Consider the following 12,500-nt stretch of genomic DNA (forward strand, 5'->3'; position numbering starts at 1 on the left):
ATTCCATCTGGGGCGGAGCTAACGAGCCGAGGGCGTGTCACTCCCCGCTGGATATACGCAGCCACTTACCGGAGGTGACGTCAGAGATGCGCCCCCAGCTTGAAGAGAACCAGACGCCACCTCCAGCACGACGATACCTCCCTGCAACTTTTGGACCGCGCTTTATCCTGTCCCTGAGCCAAGGTGCACCTTGTGCTGTCCATCGACTACCTGCCCTTCCTTGCCATCAATCCCTGTGTGAGTCAGTCTTGTCCTGTTTATCTGTGGTCTGTCGGGGCTACTATAAGACCGCTACTATAAGACTACTATAAGTGCCCACCTTCCTATGCTGTACCTCTTGTCAGTGTAATCTAAACGTTCTGCATACAAATATTATAACCTCCTCCAGAGGTCTTGAGAACTGTACCCCTGGTGTCGTGTCATCTAACCCAGCCGTTGTGTCCTTTCCTTCATTGATCTAGCGTAGCGCGACTCGGCCAAACGTTCGAGTGGAATCGGGTAAACTGTGCAGACGCGGTCATACCAAACCGCTCGGTAAACTAACATCCAAAACCGCGTCTGTAACATTTGGTGTCGAGGAGTTGGATTCGGACCTGGGACTAAATTTGTTAGGCCCAAATTTTGGGACACCAATTGTACTATTAGAGTAACATTTGGTGTCGGGAAGTGGGATTCGATCCGGAGCGCATTTCACGCGCTCGAAATTATAACAGCGAAATTTAATTGTGTTTTACAAAAAAAAATAAAAACCCGAATTTTGAAAGTCGCGCTATGGCAGACCAAGACGGCTGGGTTCCGGTAGAAGAGAGTGAGGCAGGGTCGATCCAGGACAAAATTGAGGGACAAGAGGCGAGCGAAGCAGTGAGGGTAGCAGATTCGCAAAATGGCGTCGTCACGCACGAGGTTGCGGGCGCGCAAAATGGCGCCTCGCACATAGCTACGGCGGCCGCGCCCGCTACACAAGTGGGAGGGATGGCCCAAATGCAGGCCCTCATGGAGCAATTTATGGCGCAAATGCAGGCGTCCCTCAAACTGCAGAGTGAGCAATTAGGGGTAATGGGGAACCGGATGGATGCTCAGGGTGAGCGATTAGAGGGCCAAATGGGGGTAATGAGGGACGAAGCGAGGGGTACCGGTGAGGGGTTAGACAAGAAATTTGGGAAGTTAGACAATAATTTTGAGGAGTTAGACAAGAAATTTGGGAAGTTAGACAATAATTTTGAGGGGTTAGACAATAATTTTAAGGGATTAGACAAGAAATTTGGGAAGTTAGACGACAAATTTGAGGGGTTAGACAACGGGAAATAAAAGAGGTAAAGCAGAAATTAGAAGAAGTGGAAGAAGGGGTGAGCGAAATTAAGAAGCGACGGAGAGAGGATAAGAAAGAGATAAAAGAGGAGGTAAAAGAATTGGTCCAAAGTCTGTGTTTGGATCGTAATGATGTGCTCATTAACCGGATGAGGGATTCGCAGGTGATGGAGGAGAAGCGAAGAGGAAGAGGACCCGGTGTAAGTGGTGACCAATATGGTCGTGCGTATGATGCGCCAGGTGATTTAAGAAGCTTGGGGGTCGAGATGGACCCGGGTGTTCGTGAGAGGCCGTTGGTGAAGTGTGCGACAGGTCTGGTGTGCGAAAAAGGAGGTGTGCGAGAAAGTCCGACTCTGGGGTGTGTGAGGAAAAAGTGCGTGCCAAGGAGTGAGGGTGCTGGCGAGAGTGAGTCGGTCGTAGCGTGTGTGCGAGGGAGCACATGGAAGCGCGGTGTGGTAAGTGTTACAGAGGGTGTGACGGGAGAGTGTGCGCGAGAAAGGTGTGTGACGGACAGGTGCATGGGGAAAGAGTGCGCTGTCAAAAGTAAGGAAGGATGCACGCCTGTGGTGAGTGTTACAGAAGATGTAACGGGAGAGTGTGCGCGAGAAAGGTGTGTAACGGACAGGTGCCTGAGGAAAGAGTGCGCTGTCGGGAGTAAGGGTGAGTGCGTTGTCAAGAGTGGTGGTGAGAGTAGTAAGAGTGACACGGAGCGTGAGTTGGTTGTGACAGGTGAGAAAGGAAGCACACCTGGAATGGTAGAGCGTGAGTGGGAATGCACGCTGGAATTGGTAGTGAGGCACGTGGTTGGGTGTGCGAATGAGAGCACACCTGTGATTGTCACAGAGAGGGTGACCGAGGAGGAGGCGCGAAGAGGTGTGTTGGTGAGGTGTGCGACCAACGAATGTGTGCCAAAGTGTTCGGTGGTCAGGTGTGTGACCAAGGCTGTGAGTGGAATGAGTGTACCGGGCTGTGTAAGGAAAGGTACGAGGAGCATGGGAACGGCTGGATGTGTGAGCAAGGAACGGGCTGCGGGGTGTAAGCATGCAGGTGAAGCATCGACGTTAAACGGAGCAGCGGTTAGAACGACTTATAGCCGAATCGGGCCCTCGGTGCGTGCCGGGCCTCGCATGGAACGGCCGCGTCCAGGCTCCACGAGGTGGAGCGGGCAGCTGTATAGGAAGGGTCGTCATGGCGACCACGTTTTGTTGAGACGTGCCGGCAGGTCGAGATCGGGACATTGGATGGCTCCACGCCGAGATGGTGCGTGGGATCTCGGCCCGGGTAAACCTCCTTCCCTGCACCAAATGCGGGACGTGTCCAGCCGCTGGCACCAAACAACCCGCATTCATGGCTTGGCTTTACGAAGCCGGGCTTTGGATAGGAATTGGCGCACCGAGAGGCATTAGTGAGTAGACTGTGTGATGAGGTTAGTGTTTTGGCCCCAAAATTAGAAAAAAACAAAATTTGATGATTGGCAAAGGAGTGGCAGTAATGATTGGCAGATGATGGGCAGTGATTGGCAAATTTTTGATTTGTTGAAATTTGATGTGCAAAATTGGTAGTGGGAGATGCCCGATGTGGTGGGATGGCAATTCTGTCATCCCTCACAAAAGGGGGGCAAATGCGCTATAGTTTATGGGGTGTATGGCAGTGAAAACTAGCCCGGGTGGGTTAGGATATTGATAGGGCCCTAGAAGATGACATTAGGTAACGTTAAGGTTAGTTAGTGACTGATACCTGTAGAGGGGACGCAGGTAGATTAGTGTGGATTATAATGACGTGGGAGCGCAATAGTTTAAAGGGACGACTGGGAAGCGCAAGTTTCAGAGGGGAGTAGTTAGCTGAGGTGATGCCGTGTGTGTGAGAATTGAATAGGTGTGATTGCACAGGTGTGCAACTGGACAGGTGTGTGGAGCAGTGTGTGAGTAGTGAGTGTTGTGGATCAGCGCGAATGCGCTTGGGGAGAGAAGGGTGCAGGTGGCACCAGTTGTGAGAGCACAGGTGTGCAAGTGCAGGTGTGTGGAATATATGGAGTATTGGAATGAGTGGTGTGGAGAGAGTTGGAGTAAGTGGTACGGAGTGGTGTGCATGGTGCGAAGGTGTGGATGGGGGAAGAGTGGACCCCTTTCACGAGTACCCGGGGCGGGTAGTGTAAGTGTTAGGTAGAGGGTATAGGTAAATTGTGGTTGGATATTGGCATTTGTGGTGCGGTTGCAGAATGGTATTGTGGATGGGTGCATTAGTGTTGTGGAAATGGCTGGGCGTGTAGCCTGTTAGTGTGTGTAGTTGGTTGGGCACTCCACCACTGTGAGGATGTCGGCCAGGTGAGGCCGCAGGTGGGCTCTGGGAGCCGTTAGTGTCAGTGGGTGCCTGAGGATCCCGGGTGTGGATCGGGCAGCCCAGTGCCAGAGAGGGCACCGAGTGGGGAGAGCGCCAGAGGGCCTTCCCCAGGTAGTTAGGTTAGGGTGAGGAGCAGGTAAGCTCGGAGGCAACTGCAGTGGTGGAGGTGTGCAGGTGGGTAGACCGGCTAGGAGAGCTACACGTCGCGGCCCAGAAATTGTGCGAGGGCACCGGGAGATGAATCGGGGGAGTGAGACCCCAAATTGAAAAGCACCACAGTTTGGTCAATGGGAATTGGTTTTTAGAACCCATAGTGTAAGTTGGCCAATGGATTGGCAGGGAAAGACCCCGGGTAATGTAAAGTTGTTAAAGTCATTTAGGAAATAGTTAGGATTGATGAACCTGTCGCACCATACGCAGCCACTTACCTGTGGTGATGATGATGACTCCACACCTGTGTTTTCTTTTGTTCTGTGTTGCAGGAAATGAGAATTGCTGTGTGGATTGGTGAGACGCATCACGACGTGGATGAGACGTTGCGGTGATTCCATCTCTCCCTCACTAGGAGGGACTGATGATGAATTGGTGATGGCAAATTTTGATGTTCAATTGGAGATGGCAAATTTTGATGAGAGTGGGAAATGGGAAATTTGATTGGTTAGGAGGGAGAGAAGACGAATTTGGTTTATGGGAGGAACGGGGAAGACAGTAGGGACGTTTGTTGATTTGTAAAGTAGATGTTTATGGGTAGTGTTGTGTTTTGTGGATACAGTAAGGGGTAAGGGAGGGGCCATGTAGGTTACCTGGTGGGGGGGGGGGGGGGGGGGCGTACGGTAGGAACGTACCTGTCTCACCTGGTTCCCATGTGCCCCCAGTGTGCATCACCTTGTATTGCGTGCACTTTTGCGCCCTTACCACCTTACTCACTTGTCTTCTTCTTTTGTCTCCCACCTCCGAGGATCTGGCTTTGGGGCAGAGAGAGAGGAGAGAGAGGTGCTGGCTCCGCAGTTGTGGGCCTGCACTTTCGCTGCTTGCTGCCGGGATCGATACACCATATGGACCGCAATTTTTGTGGCCACCCACAATGGACCGCAGTTCTTTTGCGGGCAAGCACCACCCATGGATGGACCTATGGGTCAACGTGGCACCTATGCCATACAGGTGAACCACTAATAGTTGGCCCCCTGACGGCCACAATAAAGAAATGGACGCGGTTGGCGCCTTTCTTTATTTTTAAAGAAGCAAGTGGGCTCCAAGGCAAGACCAGCGGCAGAACATCGGCCGGCTGCGACACCACCGGTGATTTATGAACACTTTATTGGTGCACCGGATGGTGCTGACTGTACATGATGGGGTGGTGCTTTTGGTGCTTGGAAGGGGTGCTCTGCACATTATTAAAGGCCGTAAGGCCACAGAGCACTCGTGGGTTGGTGTATCGATGCTGGCATGCGTGCTCTCTCTATGCATAACATCTGCATGTGTTCCTCCAAAAACAGGTCCTGGATCGTAGTGTAAATATCAGCGTAGTCTTGTGTAAATAATGCTCCCTACCGGCTGTATGTTTAGTTTGAGAATTCTTTCCGCGATTCGGTTATCCTGTGGGTGTGTTTCTGTGAGGAGAAGGGTGCAACGTCGCAGGGGGACATATTTACTCATTTGTGAACATCTGTAAAACTGTCGCACTCAGGGTAGAGTTAATAGTAGAGGGAACTACATCTGAGTGCCACACTAAAGTAGGTAAAGATTTATCGGGTCGGGACGCCCCGAGGGTAGAGAAGGGTGCAATGTTGCGGCTTTGGGATTTGGCCTCCATCCATATCCGCTTGTAAATATTCCCCTATTTCCCCAATACTCCCCAACTATCCCCAATCCCCCATTCCCTAGTCCCATTGTCTGTAAACAACACTCTGTAGAACCGACCTTCCCCTTTTTCCCCCATTAAATGTCGTGCCCAGGTTCACCGCATCTCACGTAGACAACTATAGGACCTCTTGCTAGTTATTCTTAGTCTATGTCAGTTAAGGACTCGTTTCCATTAATTCTGACTCTTCGTTGCACCAGAATGTGATTGTATGGCACCAGTAGTGAGTTTAGGACCTCCCCATACCTCCTCCCATCTTCCTCATGAAACTACAACAACAACAACAACTACAACAACAGCGCGCGGGGAGTGGGCGTCCTCACTCCGGCTTGGTTAGCCGCCATTGCCCATGTGCTCCGACGGGGTTACCACGAAGGGGCTGACTGTCAGCTCCTCGTCAAGGGCGGAGCCCGGTAACCCCCCCGCACCCAATAAGAAGCGGCGGGCCGATTCCATCTGGGGCGGAGCTAACGAGCCGAGGGCGTGTCACTCCCCGCTGGATATACGCAGCCACTTACCGGAGGTGACGTCAGAGATGCGCCCCCAGCTTGAAGAGAACCAGACGCCACCTCCAGCGCGACGATACCTCCCTGCATCTTTTGGACCGCGCTTTATCCTGTCCCTGAGCCAAGGTGCACCTTGTGCTGTCCATCGACTACCTGCCCTTCCTTGCCATCAATCCCTGTGTGAGTCAGTCTTGTCCTGTTTATCTGTGGTCTGTCGGGGCTACTATAAGACCGTGATTAAGTGCCCACCTTCCTATGCTGTACCTCTTGTCAGTGTAATCTAAACGTTCTGCATACAAATATTATAACCTCCTCCGGAGGTCTTGAGAACTGTACCCCTGGTGTCGTGTCATCTAACCCAGCCGTTGTGTCCTTTCCTTCATTGATCTAGCGTAGCGCGACTCGGCCAAACGTTCGAGTGGAATCGGGTAAACTGTGCAGACGCGGTCATACCAAACCGCTCGGTAAACTAACATCCAAAACCGCGTCTGTAACAATATATATATATATATATAATATATACACACACACACACACACACACACACACACACACACACACACACACACACACACACACACACACACACACACACACACACACACACACACACACACACACACACACACATATATATCAGTCACTATGCGACCATATCATCAGTGGAGAACCGCCAGCAAGGTGTCCCATACAGCTGCTGCTGCACCTTGCTGGGAGCGATAAGCACCGCCTGCCACACGGTAACATTATCTCTGGTATCCACTCATCATAGGGAGTCGACCTGGTTGCGGTTGGGAGTTACTAATAATGGTACAAACACCAACAAAGAAAAGGAAAAAATAAAAAACTAGATAGAATTAGACCTGCTAGATGGTTCCTCTGGAGCTTTGCAGGCAATGCGGACATGCATGGCGATGACGTCATGCTGTCCGCTCATTAGGTTGGAGAACCAGATTACAGATACCATTATATATATATATATGTGTATATATATATATATATATATATATATATATATATATATATATATATATATATATATATATATATATATATATATATATATATATATATACTGTATATATATATATATATATATATATATATATATATAAAAACGCAGGTGGATGGTGAAGCTGAAGCCTCATCAAGGTGAAGCCTCGGTTGACCCATGTGAGTATCTTACTATAATTCACCAAATGTCCGTCCGTCTGTCCGTCCGTCCGTAGGTACCGTAAAAATGGCTGAACCGATCGCAACGATATTTTGGGTGGGTAATCCTGGGATCTCCTGGAGTAAAATAGGGTATATTGTTGTTCCAATTTCAGCTTTGGCCTCCAGCATTTTCAGGTTTGGACTCCCGCATAACGTTATTTTCCCGGGTGCCGCACAAAGGCTGCACCAATCGCTGCACGGCTGCACCGATCGGACTCGGTGACCTCGGACAAAGACCTTTTATAAGAACATGGGTTGAATCCCTGCCTGAGAGAATGCCAACAACCGTCCCCGCCATCACAGTCGTCTCTCCAACTCACAATCCCATGAGATATACGGAAAGGACGACTCAAAACCAATTATCTTCTTTTTGATTCGTATATAAACATCATTAAAAGTAAATAATGACCTCGGCCAAAGTTCAAACGACGTGAGTTTAATCTCTACATGAGAGAATTCCACATAGCTATTTGGGTGGTGTATACTCTAACAGATCGCTGTCTCCTTCGATCTTGCCAAGGCCGTAACAACTATCAGCTCAAAATCCTTTTAACTGTTGACTTGGTAGTTTTTACAATGAAGGAAACATTAACAATGTTGTTAAAAGTTTATTTTGTGATTAATTTGTGATTGGAGTTATGTTGTTTGGAATGAAAAAAGAGATATCGACTTCAAGTAAATGACGACATGCCGTGATGGTTTCTATTTTCTAAACGTGAACTTCGCGGATCGCCATATGCAGATTCGCCACGGACCCATAAAATTGATGCTTCTATACATGAACGTACCACGTTTGTTTGCGAACGAGTACATTTTTCATGGAAGTCCTTCACGAACTTGCTGTCCATGTCTGACGTGCGACTGAGAGCGTTACAGGAATGTGGAATTTATTGGTTTCATGCTTTAGCATTCACCGTATCTGCATTGCCCGTTTGCTTCTGGCCTCCCACCCATGCACAGCACGGGTATCTCACGAGTGTCTATTAATTACATATTATTGGAATGTACCTTTTAGACCTTTAGACCCATTTGCACTCCTGAGACCCTTTAGATCCTAACTACTATTGCAACATACCACTTAGACCATGTAGACGCACACCACACTAACACCTATTGAGTCTTATTACAATATAAATAACATATTTTTTTCCAGCAAGATGTAATACGTAATCTCCAACCATTCGGAAGGTGGATATCCAGCTAATAAGATCATAAATACATCGAGATAAAATGAAACCAAACACGCATGAAGAATGAATACCGAATAAATTAAATAAAGGAGACATCAAGGGCTGTGTGTATTACCGGAGAGTTCCATGCTTGCAGAACTAGAGTGTGAACATCAGCAAGATGGCGACAAAGGAGCGGTGGGGGTGGAACGCAGCATGCCAGCACCCCTTGTACAGTCCTGCATGATGATACAATTATAGAGTCATGAAACTGCACCCACACAGACCTCTGCTGTCCTATACCTGATGCATGGATCAAGGTACTACATGTACCTGCCATTGCTCCACTCAAAAAAAGTCTATAGCACACCGATGAAGCACCATTGAAAATATAGTGTCTGGCAGCCTGATGCAACTTACTTTGGTAACTCGTGAGATATCTTCAGTAACATATGGTTAGGTAGAACATATCTGAGGATGGAAGGGGTGGGGGGGAAACATGGAACTTAGGAATAAGGGGAGCACTTTTTAGATCTAAATCGGCACCCCACAAAAGTCATTTCCAATCCTCCAGAACTCACGGATACTCACCCACTACTTTCGTCTTCCACTCTCGCAATGTTGTCTCTCCAAGCATGCAAGAGTCGCATTGCAGTGACGTTTCGAAGGTTTGAGGTAATACCTCTTTCTCTGCTGTGTAAAAAGACTTCAAAAGCTTCCTCAGAGTACAGAGGTTTTTCGTAATGCTGGTGTAAGAGGAGCACGGTTTGAGGACACGAGTTAGTTTATGAACATTTCCCATAATTATGTTTTTGTTACAGTATGGATGATCCCCCTGATCCCACGTGTGATTGAGGCTCGGCAGGTGTGACGACGTGAAATGGTTTACCTTCAATGCAACCGCCTTGCTGAGGGACCAAGCTTGCCTGATAAAGCTGACACCCCCTCTGTCCAACAGATCCTGTCTTTGTCGCAGAGCAATGTAGAGCAGGTAATGCGTATCCTGCCGGGCATAACGTACCATTTCATCCGGCAAAGGCCTGGGTAAAAGTGGGTGGGAGGAGAAGAAAAAAAAAAAAAAAATTGCAGCTCAGACATTAGGGACAATTAATGGAAGTATACATGTTTATTGGCAGGCTTGGAATTAGCTCACCGTATCCTCCAATCAGCCAATTGATATCGTTTGTCTGCAGACACATCACAATACTGCAGGAGTAAATGACGAAGTCCAGCTCGACGTCCGGTCAGGAGACGACTACCCTCTGCAGTGTCCCACATAGATACTACATATACCCCAAAATCTCTTTGGAGCCAAATCATGTCCATGCTTGCACCATGGAACACCTGCAGGAAGTTGCACACATGTAAACAACAATCCCAAAGCCATGGTGAAGTGCACAATACTTCAACAACAACAATGATTAAATAAAAGTCCAGCAAGGTTGGATAGGCTGTAAATGCAGAATGGGCAAAAATAAATAAATAAAATAAACACCAACAAAGAAAAGGAAAAAATAAAAAACTAGATAGAATTAGACCTCCACGGATATGCCTCCACCCACATTATTACATCATTATACATACTTGTCAAAGTGTCTTGACCCCATAATCTAATCAGTTTATCGTTACATCATGATACATACTTGTACCAAGTTTGACTTCGATCCCTTCAGCTGTTCTTAAGTTATTGCTGTGCCTCCGGTGACAAAATGCCTCCGGCGACACAATGCCCCTGGCGACACAATGCCCCCGGCGACACAATGCCCCCGGCGACACAATGCCCCCGGCGACACAATGGCCCCGGCGACACAATGGCCCCGGCGACACAATGGCCCCGGCTACAAAATGGCCCCGGCGACACAATGGCCTCGGCGACACAATGGCCTCGGCGACACAATGAGCCCGGCGACACAATGAGCCCGGCGACACAATGAGCCCGGCGACACAATGAGCCCGGCGACACAATGCCTCCGGCGACACAATGCCTCCGGTGACACAATGCCTCCGGCGACACAATGCCTTTGGCGACTTCATCAACACAGGCATAAAAATGCACCACTTTTGAGGACCGAACATACATGTGCACTAGAAAAGAGTCAGAAGGTTGAGCTGAGAGGACCTTCAGGATGCCAGGGTGGGTGAACACCCGGTTGAGGAGATGGAGATGTCCACGAAGAACAAGAGCATCCAGAATGTAATCTTTATCTGATGTGGAAAGCTGAATTAGGCAGGTAAAGCCCAAATAACTCCTGTACGAATGATGCTGAAGGAAAAAAAGAAGAGGCAATAGTGAGAGGCACAAAGTGAGAAATAGAACAGCACTCGATAGATCGCATACCTCTGCCAGACTGAACAGTTTACGTTTTGCATCCCACTAATAGGCCGGATCTGGAGATCTTCACCAAAATCGAATCAATTTGTCCTCGTTACACATCCAACCTGTCCACTATGTTTCGTCCAAATCTGTCCGTAACGTTTTAAGATATCATGCTATATATCGATTTGGGCCTACAGGGGTCTTTGCTATATGTCCAAGATATGTTCCAGAAAAGTAAAAGTTGGACTTGTAATGAAACGATGGATAACAGGGAATTTTTCACCACAAGAATCAGTGTAATTAAGGGGGATGCGTTCGAACACTTAGTTTACGTCTTATTACATCACTTAACAAGCCGAACAATAAGAAATACGCATGAAACACACAAAACAGGAAAGATTAAAATAAATTAAACAAATTTTAAATAGAAGCCAAAATGTAATCTTTTTAAAATAAATTTGGTAATGAAGCTACGAATGGTGTCTCGAGGTCTATATACCACATCAATCCACACATCAAGCACATTATTTTACCAATCCTTTATGAAAGGTTGGTGTAGTATGGAAGCACATACCACCCAATATTTTCCTTTATTACTCTCGTCAGAGGGTATGTATTGCATTTGGATCCATTTGTCTGTCTGTCTGTACATAATGTGCTAACATAGGCCACAATTGCCACCTAGTGGTGGCCAGTATTACACGTTATCTTTTTCATCTGAGTACCTCTATAAAGTATGTACTACTAGAATGCGAGTACATCTATAAAAGTACATCCGACTAAAATGTGAGGATGTCTATAAAGTACATACTATTGGAAAATTAAGCAGAATGTATACAGTAAAACCAAAAGGATTCATTTGTCCACGGTATGACCAAACGTACACCATCAATGCATCGTCTGCACACCACACAAACACCATTCACATCTTTATTACCACACAAAATACATCACGCAAACAAGTCCCGGCGAGGGTCTGCAATCTGTAATTGCTCTTCCTAGTTTCACTCATAATGACATCAATCCTAAGAAAAACCACCTCAAGATCCACAGCGATCTCCTTGTACTTCATGAGGTCATCCAGGACAGCCTGCAGCTTCTCGGGATCCTGCACTATCTCACAAGCTCCATCCTCCATTGGGTCTGGGGGCTGACGAATTACACAAAGGAAAACAAAGATGGAACAAGACAAAGCATTTAACAATACAGTGCGTCCTCCAGGTGATTCGTCTTCCCGGGGATCAAGATCCTCCAAGGTAACGTTTAGCCGATCGAGCTTAACACTCCGAGGCATTCAATCCAACTATTGTGGAGTTAATACGCATGGGGGATGAGGCAGCGAAGGGTAGCGAAGCTCTTACCTGCACGGACCCCACTGGACGTCTTCGACCCTGATAAATCAACTCAACCCGACACGGATTTAAAATGTACAATAAAAAGGTTGAATAAAATAAATGCCAGAAAACAAGAACATGCACGATAAAAATAAGTTTCCTAATCGAAGGACCCTCCACATGGACTCGTTTGTGAACTTAGCTCTAGTCCTCTTGATCGTCCGGGATCGTCACAGGTCTCCGCGTCGGAAAACACGCCTTGGCGCGCAGTTCGTTCACCCGCCAGCCGCAGCACGGATCCCCGAGTCTGTGCACGGGAAAACACGCCTTGGCACGCAGTTCGTTCCTCCAGCCGCCAAGCGTGAAGCGAGCAGGCTGCGCCCGTCCACTCGCTGTGTGCTACACACAGCACCGCGGTCTCTCAGCGTGGACAACCGCCGCACCATCAGC

At 48.0% G+C, this 12,500-nt stretch overlaps 1 protein-coding gene across 2 annotated transcripts in view; it reads right to left on the reverse strand.

Moving 5' to 3' along the window:
* The window catches only part of EXOSC10 (exosome component 10), a 66,585-nt gene that overhangs the window by 42,332 nt on the left and 11,753 nt on the right, over window positions 1-12,500 (reverse strand). For both annotated transcript variants that reach the window (XM_068111252.2, XM_068111254.2), the window contains exons 8-14: window positions 11,756-11,866; window positions 10,519-10,662; window positions 9,553-9,743; window positions 9,289-9,439; window positions 8,991-9,145; window positions 8,820-8,870; window positions 8,536-8,638 (exon numbers count right to left, since the gene is read on the reverse strand). In XM_068111252.2, coding sequence (XP_067967353.2) covers window positions 8,536-8,638; window positions 8,820-8,870; window positions 8,991-9,145; window positions 9,289-9,439; window positions 9,553-9,743; window positions 10,519-10,662; window positions 11,756-11,866 — 906 coding nt within the window. The remainder of the gene's footprint in view (window positions 1-8,535; window positions 8,639-8,819; window positions 8,871-8,990; window positions 9,146-9,288; window positions 9,440-9,552; window positions 9,744-10,518; window positions 10,663-11,755; window positions 11,867-12,500) is intronic.

This window comes from Myxine glutinosa, chromosome 3 (assembly GCF_964187855.1).
Source record: "Myxine glutinosa chromosome 3, kmMyxGlut1.1, whole genome shotgun sequence".
Lineage (NCBI taxonomy): Eukaryota > Metazoa > Chordata > Myxini > Myxiniformes > Myxinidae > Myxine > Myxine glutinosa.